The 18,427-nt window shown below is 34.6% G+C and overlaps 1 protein-coding gene across 1 annotated transcript in view; it reads left to right on the top strand.

Moving 5' to 3' along the window:
• The first annotated feature begins 1,071 nt into the window (after nt 1-1,071).
• Nucleotides 1,072-18,427, top strand: part of LOC100811919 (cytochrome P450 93A3) — a 21,566-nt gene continuing 4,210 nt past the window's right edge. Inside the window, 5 exon segments of the mRNA XM_014773122.3 lie at nt 1,072-1,094; nt 2,976-3,010; nt 6,218-6,632; nt 7,072-7,504; nt 9,395-9,936. Of these exon segments, the coding sequence (XP_014628608.3) occupies nt 1,072-1,094; nt 2,976-3,010; nt 6,218-6,632; nt 7,072-7,504; nt 9,395-9,936 (1,448 nt within the window).

Here is an 18,427-nt window from a genome sequence, read left to right on the forward strand (position 1 = left end):
TATGGGTTGCATCATTGTTAGTCGCTAGGTCTTCATCTGGACACTTGGCACTCTCGTTGTCTGTGCCTTCCTCATCGGCTTCTTCACCCTCATCGTCAAAATTGTCCCCCACCACCACCGCAAGCCACCCCTTCCTAAAAACTACATCATCGCCCTCCACAGGGCACTTCTCTTGTTCAACCCCCCAAAAATCCAGAAAGCTCCCTTGCCACAACAATGTTTCTTGGAGAGGCAACTCTGGGTTGTAGGACGACAATGATGACACGGTGCCACCGGTCACAAGACTCTATTGGTGTCAAGGATACCCTAACTTTGGTTTCTTTGATTGCTTTTGATAAAAAGAGCCAAATGGGTCTAACTTGGCTTTTGATAGAATCACACATTGGCAACATTTGTTTTTAATAAAACCGACATTAAACAAAAAATAACAACATCAATTTTATTAAAAACCCATGTTAACTTAGCACTCACAACATCAGTTTTAAGATAATCGATGTTAAGGGGAACTCACAATATCAATTATTTTATAAACGATGTTAACAAAAATGTCATCATGCTTTTGTTAACATTGGTTTTCATTAGAACCGATGTTAACTAGTCAACGTTAATTCCATAATTTCTAGTAGTGTGTGTTAGCTTAAAATGAGATACAATGCAACTTGATAGGATTAGTATAACTATGGATATAGTGGTTACACCTTAGAGAGGTCATAGATCCGCAATGCATCTGGAGAATAATAGAAGTAATACTCAAAACTTTAAGGTAGATCTATAATTGATGTGTGGCATAGAGTTAAGAGGTACATGACTTGATTGAATGATGATATTGAATAGTGTTGATACTATAAAGTGTGAATTATTGAATGCTTTGTTTTTATCTCTAAAGTGTTGTGGAATCATTGAATGTTTTGTTATTATCTTTAAAGTGTGAATTATAATGTATGATGTTCATGTGTACATGATGAATCAAGTGATGTCATGATAATATTTAGAAAATATTTATATGCGGCCCAAGTTCATGTGGAACAGAGACCATCGTGTTATTATGAGTTATGGTTAAATAACATTGAGATGGGTGACCTGGTCTATGTGGAGCGAGAATGGGTCGGGGTGCTATTTTGACCATGAGTTACCTAGCCTATATGGGACAAGAATGGGCTCACTATGTATGATGTGAGGTTCAATAGAACCACTTGTGCTTGAATGTTTGAGTGATGCATCATAAATGTGCATTGTTTCTAAGTTGAGGATGTGGTTGAGCTTAACTAGGCAGGACATGAATGAGTCAAAGTATCACTATGTCCTTGGCGCTTATCCAATTTGGAATCTCTGTGTGGCTCATGTTAATCCTATGGGTTGGAGTACCCTTGTAAGACTGGATAACCCTGATGCGCTGCTGAGAGTCTCGTCTCGATGAGAGTGTAGTAATGTGATCATGCATGTCCATTACTGCATGCCCTTCCAAGCTTGTTTCGCAAAATGATTTTCTAGTACCACATGCATATGAAAAAGAGAAAAGAATATTGCATTGCATAGTATATTATTATGAGTTGGTCTAACTTGTGTGATTGATGATGTGGATGCCATGAATGCCTTTGGTTGTACTTGTGTTATGTGCAAATGGTTCCATCCTTAGTTATGATATATTGCGATGTGAAACTATTGTGATGACTTGGAATTGATGATATATGACTATTTAAGGGCATAAAGAGAGATATATCTAGAATGATATTATGTAAGCATTGGCTGGAATGTTTATATTTCTTTTAAGCATACACTGAAGCAAAGGTAGTATTTAAGAGTAAAGCTCAAGTAAGGAAAGTGGAATTACTACAAGAGAGAGCCAGTGTAGTAAGAGTAAAGTTGAGTATAAGCCCAAGTAAAGGTAAATCCCAATATACTAGTGAAGGTGAACTAATGTAGTAGGTGAGTATAAGGGATAAGTTTGAGGCAAGAGCTTACAATTCAATGGATGTAGACCTAACCACAAAAGTGATAAAGTTTCATAAATACCGAGTAAGGGTAAAGTCATGAGAAATAAATGAACAATGAGTTGTTCCAGTAGAGAAGTCTAACCCAATTGTAGAGTCCTTAGAGCACCCACTGAGACATTTGGTCTCCCTCCTTTAAGTTCCTTTCTTTTCAGGAAACAGGCGATGACGCGTGTTGGAGCATGAAGTCTTGTTATGGAGAAATAGTCTAGTTATGTTTTATGATTATATGTAATTTCTCTATATGATGTATGAGACCCTTGTTACAAGGGAGAATTTGTATTTATCAAATTATAACTAAGTTCTAATTTGTATATTAGTTTGTTAGCTTTTGTATGATAACGTCATATAAATGTTTTTAATTTTCACATTCTAGAAAAAAAAGCATAATTATGGTAATACTCATAGGTGTTACACCCCCCCCCCCCCCAATCATTCTCCATTCCTCTCTTTCATTTCTCCATCACTTCTTCACCTCTTCTCTTTTCTCTTACCAGGCCATCCAACTTAGGTAAAAGAAAATATTTTACACAATGGAATCATGATTCTATTGTGTTAAAGATAAAGACATGCCAGAATCACAATTCCATCTTTTTTTTATCTTTAATTTTTCAGACAAGCAATGGAATCATGTCTCCATTAAGTATTAGTTTTTTTTTATTTTCCCTGTTGGAATATTTTTGTGCCATATTTCTGATTTTTCATTAATGATTCTTTGTATTGAATACATGGGTTGGAATAGATTTTTTTTTCTTGATGAAGTTACAATGTCTCATGGTTTTGTAAACATGTATGATGATAATCAAAATGATTTTTGCCTTCCCAATCAATTAGATAAAATGCATACAGATTAATCAAATAAAATGCTTGTAGACCATGATGGTTTGAGAAATTAGCATGAAGATATTGACAATGGGTTGGAAATTGACCCCTCCCCCCTAACCTGACTACCCTGTCTTTTCTAATCATTTCACAACTGATGAGGTATGTTGATTGTTAGCGATTAATTTTATATTTGTGTATGTGTATCTTGCTTAAATGAAGAAAAATATTTTTGTTTTTTAAGTTTTTGAAAATTGAGATGATTTGTTCATTGGGTTCGAGATTTGGGATAGAGTCTTGGATTTGTTAAGTCTTTTAGCTCATTGATGTTTCATTCAACTATAGGACCTCAATATGTAATAAACATCACTAAGGATTAGTTGTTTTAGTTAACTTCTCTTATATTAAGTACTGTTATGTGTATTCATTTGACACTTAGTAAAACTCTAACTAATATTTTTATTCATTTAATGTGGAATATAAAGTTTGCTAACTATTGTAAGTCATTCATATTGTGTTGCAAGTCATTTAATGAGGTCCTTAACAACTAAATTATTATGGCTAATAGACAAAATAAAATAACAAGGGAAACATATTTTCTTAGTTTTTTTTTCGCAACACAATTTACAAAATGGAAATGTGTTTCTATGGCGGAAATGGGGTGGCCAAAAAATAACACAACCAAAATACTCTTATGTTGTGTAACTAGTAATGTATAATAGAAACGTGTTTTCACTTTGCAAATGAAAATGAATAAAAAAATAACAATAAAATTGTAATTCTGTTGTATAAAAAGTTTTTATTGTTATTGGATATTTGGTTGCATACCCGTGGACAATTTGCAAATACCACAAAAAGGCACCCACATGGGTAGTGCCAATAGCAATCTCTCGGACTCTTTATCTTAGCCCGGTATTATTTCAAGACTCAGACCAACCTCATGTAATTTGATATTTGGTTTTGCTATTTACTTCTCTTAATTTACTAAGTACATCTTCTTTTGATTTCCACCGCCAGAATGAAAATGTTATTAGTGAGTAATCTATAAGTATATTTGTAAGTGCTCATTGAGTTTTGATGACACAACTCACCGATATTCTTCTATATAAAAAAGAGAGTTGAAATTTGCAATGTAGAATATGCCGAATAGATGTTGCGCATATGCTTTTCTAAAATGTAGTCGAGTACGTATTATTTTTTTGTAATATATTCTAATCTTTCTATGTGGCACATGAATGGGTCATGGTGTAATGCCATCTAAAAAATTAATAATTGTAACTCAATACTGCTTAATTATTATACACATTAGTATGGTCGCTGGTGTAAGCTGTTCCTAGTACTCAGCTAAAGGATTTGATAGGAATGATATAGAAAGTTTATGTTGTTAATTATATTTTTTGCGGGGTTTGGAGGAGTTAAATAGTACATGAGCATAAAAACCCAATGCTATATTTCTCCTTTACCTAAGAAAGAAAAGCCTTTTATTTCAAAGCCGTTTTAGTCGATTATCCCTAAGTAAGCAAGTAGTGGTGGATCCGGAATTTTTTTTAGTGGGGATAAAATATAATTTATAATATTATCACAAAAAAAAAATATTATCAGTTATCACAAAATACATGACAAAAAAATTTAAAATAGTTATGTTTTTATAAATTAGAATTATCTTTTGCGTATTTTCATATTTTGAAAATGTTATATATTTTTTTTTTATTATCAATACTATAAAAAATTTAAAAAATAAAGAAATAAGATTAGTGTATTTTATTTTCTATTTTTTAATTATTATTTTTTTCTTACATTCATTTTAAAACAATTCATCTTATAGCGGTAATATCTATTTTTCAATGGGGGTATTTTTTTATAACACATACAAATAAAAATAAAAGAATCCCGTAACCTGGATTCGCCGGTGTAAGCAAGTATGCAACCCACATCAATGAACAGAAAAAAAAAAAAAAAAAAAAACTAATTTAAGATGAAAGTTGATTTTTCAAATAGATGGAGAAAGAAATGGACAATCTAAAGTGATGCAAAATCGATTGGTCTAGAATTAATTAATAACAAAACAATGCCCGACTATTTAATCTTTGGGTAAATTATATATTATCCAAACTTATTTATATGTATGATGACTTTAATTGCTTGGAATGACTTCCGACAATTAAAAAAAGAAGTTAATTAATTAATAATCAAAACCAAACGAGACAACAACTTAAAATCACAATGATGCTAATCATTACTGGCAAAAGGAGTATTAAATGCCAAATGAAAGTGATAGAGAGTAAAGATTGGGCTCAGTACAAGAAAGAATAACAGTTGATGTAACCAACATAATACCAAAAGTGAAGGAGAAAAAATCTACGGAGGAAAAAATCCCAGGGTATCAAACACGGCAAAACATGTATGTGTCCATGTATTTATAAGTTTATGATAATTACATGAACAATATTAATAGAAGACGGCTAAACTGCACAATCTATCCTGCTGGTACGATTTTTCTGATTTATACTGGTACGATTTTTTTTAAATGCCACTTTAATTATTTTTATAAAATTAAATATTACGTTTTTGAAAAAGTATTATCAATTTAGTAATTAAATTATGTAATATTATCTTGTCTACAATATACACTAAATATTAGATAATTTAAAACATTTTACTTATAGTAGTAAAATTTAGTAATAAAAAAATACTTATATTTTATGACCATATTTTATGTTAAAATACAGTAGAATGATTAGTTTTTAAATTATAGTATTAAATTTTATAAGCTAATTTACTTCAAGATATATTTGGATGGATAAATTTAAAGAAATTATAATTAAGTACTAGAATTGGATTTATAAAAATCATATACTAAAAAATTATTAGGTGAGACAAGTGTAAACACTCTGTATCAACAATTATTATTTTTTTGTCCTTAATTCTTAATTATAGCTTTGTATTTCCTAGAAGCTAAATTCCAACTGCCTAATGCCCTATGCAGCAGAACAGAGATTCTTAGTGGAAAAAGTTGCACTACAACCTCCACCAAAAATCGCTAGTTTAGAATCTGCAGTCACACCAGCAGCATCTCCGATTCTTTATATAGTTCGCAAAAGACAAAGACATGAGGAGTAAAGTGCATTTGTCTGAACTCTAATTAAAAAATATAGTATGCATGACTTAATGCCTTCTCCAACCAAGAAATCTACATCATGCTCTCTCGTTAAATCCCCACATGCCCAACGCATAATTAAACTTCACCGTCCATAATTAAACTTCACCATCCCAAATGCAACAAACTATACACTATAATTATAAATAGTCCTCTTTGAAGCATGTACCCTACATTAAAAATATTGAGAACACCACAATGATGAACGATATTCAAGGGTACGTGCCAATACTCCTTGTTTGGCTAGCCTCAATAATATTGCTCCAAGCCATATTCAAAACCTCAAAATTTCGCCTTCCTCCTAGTCCATTTGCCTTGCCAATTATTGGGCACTTCCACTTACTAAAACTACCCCTTCACAGATCTTTTCAGAAGCTCTCAAATCGCTATGGACCCTTGATTCACATCTACATTGGCTCTACACTCACTGTTGTTGTTTCCTCTTCAGAAATAGCCAAAGAGATCTTCAAAACCCATGACCTTTCCTTCTCCAATAGACCAGCAAATGTTGCTATTAACTACCTCACTTACAACTCATCTGATTTCGGATTTGCTCCTTATGGACCCTACTGGAAGTTCATGAAGAAACTTTGCATGTCAGAGCTCCTCAATGGGAAGATGTTGGATCAACTACTACCCGTTAGGCAAGAGGAGATACACAGGTTTGTATTTATTTATTTTATTGACAAGTGTTTGTAGTTAGGGACGGATAAAGGAGGACATGCAGGACAACTAGCCCGCCCCCCTCGACACTTTCTTTATATAAGGTGGAAAAAGAACAATTAATTAAAAAAAAATCATAAGAAAATAGTTTTTGGTGATTTGATAATTTTCTACCGGTAATAGGTTTTATCTCATTTTATACATAAAATTAATAATAAATATATTTTTGAAATTTATTATTTATTAAATAGTTATTTATTTAAAATTTAATATTTAAATAACTGAGAAAAAAAACCCTCTTCCCACTTTGATGCATTTTTTTTATCCATCCCTGATAATTAATAATTGAAGGATTCGAACTTATCATCTTCATATCACCCCAATCCTTGTGTTCTTCTTCCAACCACCAAACCATCTTATGACTTCGTAGATACACAGGTTTTTGCTGATGATGAAATTGAAAGGTGAAGCATGCGAGGTCGTGAATGTTGGAGATGAGTTTTTGAAGCTAACAAACAGCATAGTGATGAGAATGGCAATAGGAAAAAGCTGTTTCAGAAATGATGATGAGGCTCACAAGGTGACAGAAAGGATCAAGGAGTCTTCCAAGGTGAGTGGAATGTTTAACCTAGAAGATTATTTTTGGTTCTGTAGGGGGTTGGATCTGCAGGGAATTGGGAAGAAGCTGAAGGTGGTTCATGAGAGGTTTGACACCATGATGGAGTGTATCATTCGGGAACATGAAGAGGCAAGAAATAAATCGACTGAAAAGGATGCTCCAAAAGATGTTCTTGATGCTCTTTTGAGTATTTCTGAAGATCAAAACTCAGAGGTGAAGATAACCAGAGACAACATTAAAGCCTTCTTGGTGGTAATATTCCTGGAGTAAACTATAACCTCTCACTGATTTTATAAAGAGTGTTATTCGTCATTTTAGTTCCGTATGACACGTTTGGTAAAATTAAGAAATAATATAAGGGTTTTGTAAAGAGAGTCTGAAAGAGTTATTTAGTTAGTATTTAATTATAATTAATTTATACAATAACTTTATTATTGTAAGTCAGTTGGCAACAGATATTAAGTTTATGAAGGAATACCTAAGTTTAATCTCTATAGAAAATATATTTTTGGGGAGAGGCAAAAACACTTTAAGGTGTGACTAAGTCTAAGACTAAAAATTCATCTTATAGCATGTCCAAAAGATTTGTGAAAATATTTTGAGATCCAACCGAAAAGAAAAGACCCTAAATACTAATCCTACCAAAAAGAAAAATACCCTAATTATTATGATTGAAAAATACTAATCCTACCAAACTAGATTTAGACCACGATCCAATTAGAACATGATAGTTTTAACAAACAATTGGTAAATATATATGCATGGCCAGATTTAGTAATTCGGAGTCCTTAGGAAAAATATATGTTCAAAGTTTATTTTAATTTAAATTTTACTCTTTTAACATTTTCAATTATAAAATTATTGATTAAACTTTTATATTCAGGTAATACTTTAATATTCCTTCTTTTGGATACCATAATTTAAAATTCCTTAACATATATTTTACCCAATTCATCTTAATAGATTATTCAACTCCAATATAAGTAAACAATTTTAATTTAGAAAACTTGTTTGATAATAAGAATAGTTACAATATTTGAAATAATATTTTATAAGCAATATATGTATTTAAAAAATAATATGATCTTTTCATATAGTAATATTAATAGTTTTAATAAAGTATTAATTTTAACTAACATTTCATTCAATATTTTTAAATTCTATAAATAAATTATAAAGGATGGTTCATATCAATTGAAGAATTTGATAATTAAACTATTTTTAAGTCTACAAGACTTCAATAATTTTGCGGCACACTTGACCACATCAAACATTTACTTTAATTGATCAAATAAATAGGAAATGGTAATGATTGATATGGATTAAAGGAAAATAATAATGAGTTGTTAATGTAGAATAAATATTTAGAAAGAAAACGAATGTGAGTGAGACCGAAAAGAGAAGGGGGGAATAATAAGAATATGGACACTTATAAAGTGTTGGGATGATTATATATAAAAAAAAAAGTGATAGATATAGTTATCAATGGCTAAAACTACTTTTTTTTTATAGCTATAACTTGGATATAAAATTAAAAATGCTATTATTATTATTATTATTATTATTATTATTATTATTATTATAAGTTAATTCAGGTCACATAGTGAAAGATAAATAGTTTCTTTAATATAACTTATTATTTAATAGCTTAAATTAATTAAAGTGAAATTTATTAAAGATATCAAGTTTTGAGAGTTATCATTGACTTACAATTCTTAACAAAATTCCTCATTAGCAATGATCATAACCCGGCCATACTAGCCAAGCATCTTATAGAGAAACGGTGAAGGGAATAATATTATTGTATTCAGATTTGATGGTTGCACACTGTTATATAGACTAACAGAAGTTAGAAAAGATAAAGCTGAAGCTAATAACAACTGTTACAGATAAGAGTAAATCTGATTTACAAATTCAGAAACCGAAAAGAGTAAAACAAATTCAGAAAAACTAATAACAGAAAGATAGGACAGATGAAGTTATGTTGTGATAATAACTCCATCTACATCAACTGTGCAAGTAATCTTACCAGAATCTTTGCATCTTAATTAGTCAGAGTTGTGAAAATTGAGTTCTCTTGTCATTTCACCTATTTTTTAACACAATGACTCTTGGTAATAATTTCTCTTTATTATTTCTCAGGATATGTTCACAGGAGGCACAGACACAACTGCAGTTACTCTAGAATGGTCACTGGCAGAACTAATTAACCATCCGACAGTCATGGAGAAAGCAAGGAAGGAGATTGACTCTATCATTGGCAAAGACAGAATGGTAATGGAGATAGATATAGATAATCTTCCTTATCTCCAAGCCATAGTGAAGGAGACACTGAGGCTTCACCCTCCATCTCCATTTGTATTGAGAGAGTCAACTAGGAATTGCACCATTGCTGGATATGACATTCCAGCAAAGACTCAGGTTTTCACTAATGTGTGGGCTATTGGTAGGGATCCAAAGCACTGGGATGACCCTCTTGAGTTTAGACCTGAAAGGTTTCTTAGCAATGAAAATGAGAGTGGAAAAATGGGTCAAGTTGGGGTCAGGGGACAGCATTATCAACTTCTGCCTTTTGGGAGTGGAAGAAGAGGGTGTCCTGGAACTTCACTAGCGCTAAAGGTTGCTCACACCACCCTTGCTGCTATGATTCAATGCTTTGAATTGAAGGCTGAAGAAAAAGGAGGGTATTGTGGTTGTGTTGACATGGAAGAGGGACCTTCATTTATTCTTTCAAGAGCTGAACCCCTGATTTGTGTCCCAAAATCAAGACTCATGCCATTCCCTTTGTGTCATGCTAAATACTAGTTCTCGGTGTCACTCAAAATAAGACCAAGTATGAAACCTAGAAGCATTGGATTTTCAATTATCATACTATCAATTAAGATTGTTGCTTCTTTCTTGTTTTTTCTTTTCTTTTTCTTTCATTGCTTGGTTGTTCTAGTGAAGTATAAATGGATTGACTATTCGAGAATTATTCAAATTGATTCGTTAAAATTTTAACCAAATTCGTTGGTTTAATTAAAAAAAAGTTTAAATAAGTTTTTTAATTCTTCAAATTTAAGTCATTTTCATTTTTGGTCCTCTAAATAAAAAATTACTAACAAAGTTAGACTCTTGTTGATGTAGTAAACAATGTCAATGTCAACAACACATATGCTTAATTAATCATACAACGTAGAAATTTTCTTTTTAAATCATTTGGTTTAAATATTTTTTGGCCCTTAAATTTGGGTTAAGTTTTTTTTTGTCCCCCAAATTTTAAAATGATTTTTTTGGTCCCTTAGATTGAAAAGTAATTTTTTTAATCCCTTAAATTTAAGTGATTTTTTAGTCCTCTAATTTGGAAATAATTAATTTTGGTCCACAAAATTAATGTTAAGAAAATATGCTAATGTAAGTGATAGTGTGTTGTCTTATAGTTTAAACTCCCAAATTTAAGATAACAAGTAATGTTTTAAAATAAACTTTGAAACAATTTTAAACCCCCAAACTTCAGGAAAGCAAAATCAAACATCGTGTTTGCACATTTTAGCTACAAGCCATCTGATATGAACCCTCATGGCACAAGGGCTGACTTAGGATCGTCTAAGATTAAACCTTGATGAAAAATGCGGAAATTGATTAAGGAAAGGATGGAAAATAAGGTGGTTAATTTTGTGAGTCTTAATAAGGTGGTTCTTGGCATAAAATGGATGAATGGGATGGTAAAACGTAGGTTAAGTGGTGGCTGGACAGAAATATAGAAATGACAATAACTCAAGTTACAGGGATCCAAATGAGGTGATTCCAAAACGAGGTGAAAGGTCTCGTTTTGAAATTCAATTTAGGCTCAAGAATCACTTAATTTGAGTGCATAAAATGGGAGTTATGGCCACGAGATAATTCTAGGCAGAAGTGGATTTTCTGAAATTGTGGTTTGAAAGAACAAGGTTAAAGATGAAAGGAAGGAAATAATCACTCTTTCCAGCGAGGGCAACACACAAAGGTTGTGAAAGTTCTTTTATACAACCAGGGTGTTCTTGAATCACTCAAGAATTTAGGAGAATCACTCTCACTAAGATAAAAGAGATAAACTCTAATTTTCTGAATAAAACTCAACTTGTGTTTATTGATAAAATGGTTCAGCTTATATAGAAGCTTTACATCAGATTTTAGTAATGACCCACTAACCTAGAATTAAAAGAACTTAATGCAATTAACCTAGGGAATTAAAGAACTTCATGGCTGAGTGTAACTGAAATTGTGGCAACCAAAAGTCACCCCCAACAGCCATCAAGTCAGCCACCATTCGGTCTCCCAAAAGGCTGATGCCTAGGTTGCCAATTGGGCCCTTATTACAACTTGAACTAAACCTAACTAAAGTCCTTTTAGTTGATTAACCCAAAACATATTTTTGGTCAGCCAACTTTACAAGGATTGGGCCATTATTTAGACAAACTAAACACTCTAAAATTGAGACAAAGTGGTGCCATTTAGTCCTCCTCCATTTGGGCCATGATACAACTCACAACCTTGAACTTTTCTCCTGGAAACTTGGGCTTGTATTCAAATAGTATGGACAACACTTGTTGAAGAGCTTCCTTGGCTTTCCTTGCTCTAGCCCTTGGCATAGGTCCTCGAAGTCCTTCAAGTGGATCCTTGCCCTTGCTCTTGGTCATGTCCTCATCATTCTCTCCCTCTTGAGAAAGATTTGTCCTCAAATCGGATTCTCCATCTACATCAAAAAGAGATAAGTCAGAGACATTGAAGGTGGAACTAACATTATACTCACTGGGCAGCTCAACTTTGTAAGCATTGTCATTGATTCTTTCAAGCACTTGAAATGGTTCATCTCCCCTTGGTTGATGCTTTGATTTCCTTTGTTCTGGAAACCTTTCTTTTCTCATGTGCACCCAAACCCAATCTCCGGGTTCGAAGACAACCTTCTTTCTCCCTTTGTTGGCTTGTTTAGCATAGCTTTTATTTTTCCTCTCAATTTGATCTTTGACTCTCTCATGAAGCTTCTTCACATAGTCCACCTTTGCTTGACCTTCTTTATGCTTAAAAATAGAAACATTAGGCATAGGCAAAAGATCAAGAGGAGTTAGTGGGTTAAAACCATAAACAACTTCAAAAGGAGAACAATTAGTGGTGCTATGAACAGCTCTATTATAAGAAAATTCAACATGGCGTAAACAAGCTTCCCAAGTTTTTAAGTTCTTCCTCAAAATTGTCCTAAGCAAAGTTCCCAAAGTCCTATTAACAACTTCCGTTTGCCCATCGGTTTGTGGGTGACAAGTGGTTGAAAATAACAATTTAGTGCCCAACTTGCTCCACAAAGTCCTCCAGAAATGGCTAAGGAACTTAGAGTCTGTGGCGTCCCTAAATAATGACTGGTTTACTAGTAATAATTTAAATAACAGAAACCATGGGAATTTTTTTTCTTTTCTTTTCTCTCTCTTTTCCCGACAATTAAATTCAGAAGGAAAATTATCACTATAGAGTCCTGAATGGTCAGTTCACAACTCTATTCGGAGTCATTTCTTTCTAATCACTCATAACCTCTAAACTATTTTGCTCTTTCAAAAAGAAAAATATACCAGTCATCATTTTAGGTCGTCACGTGAAAAATAATAAAATGCGGTCGAGGAACTCTTTTCAATAAAATTTGTTAACACTTTCTTTTCAAATAACAAGATTAAACATAATTACATTCATCATCTAAAACTGTCCAAAATATGGGAGTTTGCAAAATGCATAGTGACATCCAGAGCAAAGGTATCCACTATGGTGGCTTCCACCACATATATACAATCATCAAAATTTCTATACAATAGGTCTACCCACCCAAAAATCAAAAGAGTAAACCTAGTAGTCTGAACTAGATACACCCACCCACAAAAAGTATGTAAACCTAGTCTAAAGAGTCATCTGCTATGATGAAGAGTCTTCACTATTCGCTGTCCCTCCAAGGCCGCTATCCTCTATAGAGTCTGCCTCAGATGCTGACATGATATCCTCTGGAAAATCAACATCAAGGAGTGGGTCTTCATCATCCTCAGGTAAGTCAAGAGCATCCACAGCAGGCTCAGGAGGTAACTCCTCTGGGTCCTCCTCTGGATCTTCTTCAGAGGATGACACCTCTATCACTTGGACTGGCTCCATTAGTCGATATGGAGTAGGTGTAGGTAGTATCCACTCCACAGGCTGCTGAAGCGTGCGTGCGTGCGGGTTCCTCTGGATGTACCAATGAAGTAGCAGTGAGTCGAATCGTGCCACGGAATCGGCATCTCTCATTGCCTTCGAGGGTCTCCCAAACTCCCTCTAGGCACTCCATCACCACGCGATCATGGATTAACTGCGCTTCCATCGCGATCTACAAGAAATAAAAGAACGAGGGTAGACTCTTTCACAAGAAATCTAACTACAGGCAACAATACAATGTGTCCCATAACGGCTACGCATAGTCAAAATATCCTTCTCAAGGGATGTCCTCTCTGGTAATCGATTACCAAAGTATGTAATCGATTACCAGTGCCCAAACTCGAGTTACACAGCTTCTGCACATGGAAACCTACAAATTACACTGTGTAATCGATTACACACCATTGGTAATCGATTACCAGAGGCCACCTTGACATCCTGTCTCCATTTTTAAGCCCTGTAATCGATTACACACCCTTGGTAATCGATTACCAGAGGCCATCTTAACATCTTGTCTCCACTTTTAAGCCCTGTAATCGATTACACACTCTTGGTAATCGATTACCAGAGGCCAATTTCCAGGTACCACTCAAGATTCATAGCTGGCCAGCCACCACACAAGTCTCCTTGCTTTGTGGTCTTTGTTCTTTTATTGGTTGACTGCCAGGAGCTCGCCTGCTTAGGTACATCACAGGTTCTCACTGACTGACTATGCCCGGGTTGGCTCGGGATTGGTCAAGCTTGGTTTTGGGCAATAGCACCCCACCTGACGTCCCCAAGGTCTCCTGACCCCCGCGACATATCTCCAGGTACCACTCTGTGGTCAACAAACAAAAGTAGGAAGACTGACTCTTCCACGCTTTCTCACATCAAGCTTGTTGGATTATGGGGCACCCGTCATATGTGGTACTAGGTGGCGATCAGGCGATGGTGCAAATCAACTCTCCCACATCCACAAATCAAACATGAACCCACCATCCCCAGTTGCCCACCTTCAACTGAGCTCACGTACTCCTACGTAACCCTTACCCTCGTTCCTCTCAGCACCGGGTCCCCATCAACCCCTCCAAGCTTCCACAATATCCAAGCAATTCAATTCCAACTATCATGAACTACCCTAAACCAAGAAAATAGGGCAGAGGCAGAAAACTCTGCCCAAAACACATTCACATATTATAGCTTTCCTTACTCAAATACCCTAGTAACATTCTCTTCGTTCCGATTCATTAACCGTTGGATCGACTTGAAAATTTTACTGGAGGTTCCTAGTACATAAATCTACATTTTTACCATTGGGATCTGCTAGAAAAATGTCCAGAACCCAATATGTACTACCTTTCCCATAACCAGCAATGCACAAGCATTTTCTGCACATGTTGAGCAATTCTGCTGCACAAATTTGACAGCTTTTTGCTGCACAATTTGGCAGATTTCGAAATTCATCTTACCCACATCCAATTTTCCTCAAATTGGATCCTACAAGTACTAAATCATGTATAAATCATATTTAAACCAAAAACAAGCTTCAGACCAAGGCAATTCAAAATCTAGGTATCTAAAACCCATCAATTGAGTGAATTTTCAAGGTTTGAGAAGTGAAAATGAGAATGGGGTAATTTTGGAGTAAACTCTCATCTCAAACAAGTCTATAACATCAATTTAGACTTGCTCAAACTGATTTTAAGGCGAAAACTCCACTGATTCAAAATTTGACCCCTCAACACCCAATTTATCCTAGAAATGGCTCTTGCTTTCACATTTGTCACTCATTTTTCTCATTTGCTCTGCCCAAACTTTCCTACAAGTCCTAATTGACATTTTAAACTAGGATCAACTCACTTTAGACTCCAATTACCACTAACCCCAAATTTAGCTTTTCAAACCCTCAAAATCTCACATTTTTCCACTCACATCACTACCATTCTCACATTTAACCCTAGGTTAACTCTCCCCATCATCTCTACCAGCTTTCTATCAACAATTTCAGCACACAAAGCATCATCATAAAACCATAAAACAGAATGGGTAAATTTGGCTCACATCAAACATGTCAAGTTTAGCATGCTTTCAACAAATTCCTTCACAAATAACTACCATAAGGCATAACCTAGTAGAACTACCCATCATATCTCCCAAAGACCGAATATCCACGAATTTCATGTGAGAAGAAGTCCACCCATACCTGAAATTCGAAGTCCCACAACGTAGAGGTGCGCTTCACGACTCCGAAAATGGCTTCCCTTTGCAATTTGGAGTAGAAATGATGAGCAAAGTTTGGAGCTTTAATGGGCAACAATGGTGGAGGAGAAAGGGAGAAGAAAAGCAACGTGGGAGATGAGGAAAAAGCTTCTAAAAATCTGCTGAGTGAAGAGAGAGAATGTGGCTTTTTAAGGAAAAAAATGATTTTCTTTTTCCTATTATTTTATTTTTTAAAGCACTTGCCACTTGTCCCATTTTGAGTGGAACAAAAAGGGCTCACTTTTTCTCTTGATGTGACTTCATACTCAGCCACAAGGAGAGAAAAAATTTGACCTTTTGAATGCTAAATTATTGCCTCGGTTTATGTGTCATTTCTCTGGTTCCAGTCCCTCGCATTTCGCTGCACCCGTCGAGGCCCATTTTCGAGAGTAGGCAATATATATATCAAAATGCTCAGAATGAAACCTTGAGCGTGGTTCAGAGGTTGGTTTTGTTTAATTTTTAGTTGCATGCAAAACGATAATTTTTTGACTAATTAATTGAGAATTAATCTATAACTGTCCAGTTATGGATTACCCTTCGTTAATCAGCCTAACCCGCATATCTTTCCCCCAATGTACATACTTCTACCAGGAGTATACATATATACACTGAATAATACATCTATATATATAATTATTTAAAATATAACGCTTACAAAATTCCGGATAGAAATTTCCAGGATGTCACAGAGTCCCTATCACTAACAATGCTCCTTGGCAAATCATGGAGTCTCACAATCTCCTTGAAAAACAAATCAGCCACATAGAAAGCATCATCAACTTTTTTACAAGGAATAAAATGAGCCATTTTGGATAACCTATCAACAACCACAAAAATGGAATCTCTACCATTGCTTGTTTTTGGCAGCCCCAAAACAAAATCCATGGATAAATCAATCCAAGGATACTCTGGAATTGGTAATGGAGTATACAATACATAAGGCTTTACCTTAGACTTTGCCTTTTTACATACAATGCAATGTTTACAAAATTTCTGCACATCCTTTTTCATATGAGGCCAATAAAAATGTTCTTGTAATGTTTCTAGAGTCTTTTGGACCCAAAATGCCCCATTAAACCTCCTTCATGTGCTTCACAAACAAGCAAATTTCTAGTAGAACATTTAGGCACACACAATTTGTTTTCTTTAAAAAGAAAGCCTTCATGTCTAAAGAAACCATTTTCTGAAAAAATTTCACAATTTTTAAAAATTTCTCCAAAAGTTTCATCATTTTCATACATGCTTTTCAAACATTCAAGACCAATCAATTTTGTTTCAAGCATAGAAAGCAATGCATGACGCCGAGGAAGAGCATCGGCTACAATATTACCTTTTCCCTTTTATGTTTGATAACATAAGGGAATTGCTCTAGGAATTCCACCCACTTTGAATGCCTTTTGTTAAGCTTGCCTTGCCCCTTGATATATTTGAGGGACTCATGGTCACTATGAATGACAAATTCCTTGGGATAAAGGTAGTGCTGCCATGTTTTCAAAGCCCGTACTAAGGCATACAACTCCTTATCATAAGTTGAATAGTTAAGGGTAGGACCACTTAACTTTTCACTAAAATAAGCAATTGGATGGCCTTCTTGCATCAACACAGCCCCAATCCCAACATTTGAAGCATCACACTCAATTTCAAAAGATTTTTGAAAGTTTGGCAACACAAGTATGGGGGCATTAGTTAGCTTTCGCTTAAGAACATTGAAAGCTTCTTCTTTTTTCTCTCCCCATTTGAAACCAACATTTTTCTTGAGCACTTCATTGAGAGGTGCTACCAATGTGCTAAAATCCTTCACAAACCGTCTATAAAAACTTGCTAAGCCATGAAAACTCCTCACCTCGGTCATAGACTTAGGTGTAGGCCATTCTTGAATAGCTCTAACCTTCTCCCCATCAACTTGGACTCCTTTTGAACTCACAAAAAAACCAAGAAACACAACATGGTTAGTACAAAAGATGCATTTTTCAAGATTGGCATACAATTGTTCTTCTCTAAGCACAGTCAAGACAAATTTTAAATGATCAATATGCAAATCAAGTGAAGTGCTATAGATAAGAATATCATCAAAGTACACCACAACGAACATTCCTATGAACTCTCTCAAGATATGGTTCATTAATCTCATGAAAGTGCTAGGAGCATTAGTTAGGCCAAAAGGCATAACCAACCATTCATACAAACCATATTTTGTTTTAAAAGCAGTTTTCCATTCATCCCCTTCTCTAATCCTAATTTGATTGTATCCACTTTTTAAATTGATTTTAGAGAAGTAACATGCACCATGCAATTCATCAAGAAAATCATCAGGCCTAGGTATAGGATGCCTATATTTAATGGTGATGTTATTAAGGGCTCTACAATCGGAACACATGCGCCATGTCCCATCCTTTTTAGGGACCAAAATCACTGGGACAGCACAAGGACTCATACTATCTCTTACCCAACCTTTGCTAATGAGTTCATCCACTTGTCTTTGAATCTCTTTGGTTTCTTGTGGATTACTTCTATAGGCTGGCCTATTAGGCAAAGAAGCTCCCGGAATGAGATCAATTTGATGCTCAATTCCACTCAAAGGTGGTAGTCCACTTGGCACATTTGATGGAAACATGTCTTGAAAATCCTGCAAAAGAGTTTTAACACTAGAAGGCACTTCAAAATCATCAAAAGTGTTAGTGGTCAAAATCTGATTTTTGTAAAACAAGATGTATAGTGACTGTTTAGCATGAAACAACCTCTTGACCTCAC

The sequence above is a fragment of the Glycine max genome, chromosome 2, assembly GCF_000004515.6.
Source record: "Glycine max cultivar Williams 82 chromosome 2, Glycine_max_v4.0, whole genome shotgun sequence".
Taxonomy (NCBI): domain Eukaryota; kingdom Viridiplantae; phylum Streptophyta; class Magnoliopsida; order Fabales; family Fabaceae; genus Glycine; species Glycine max.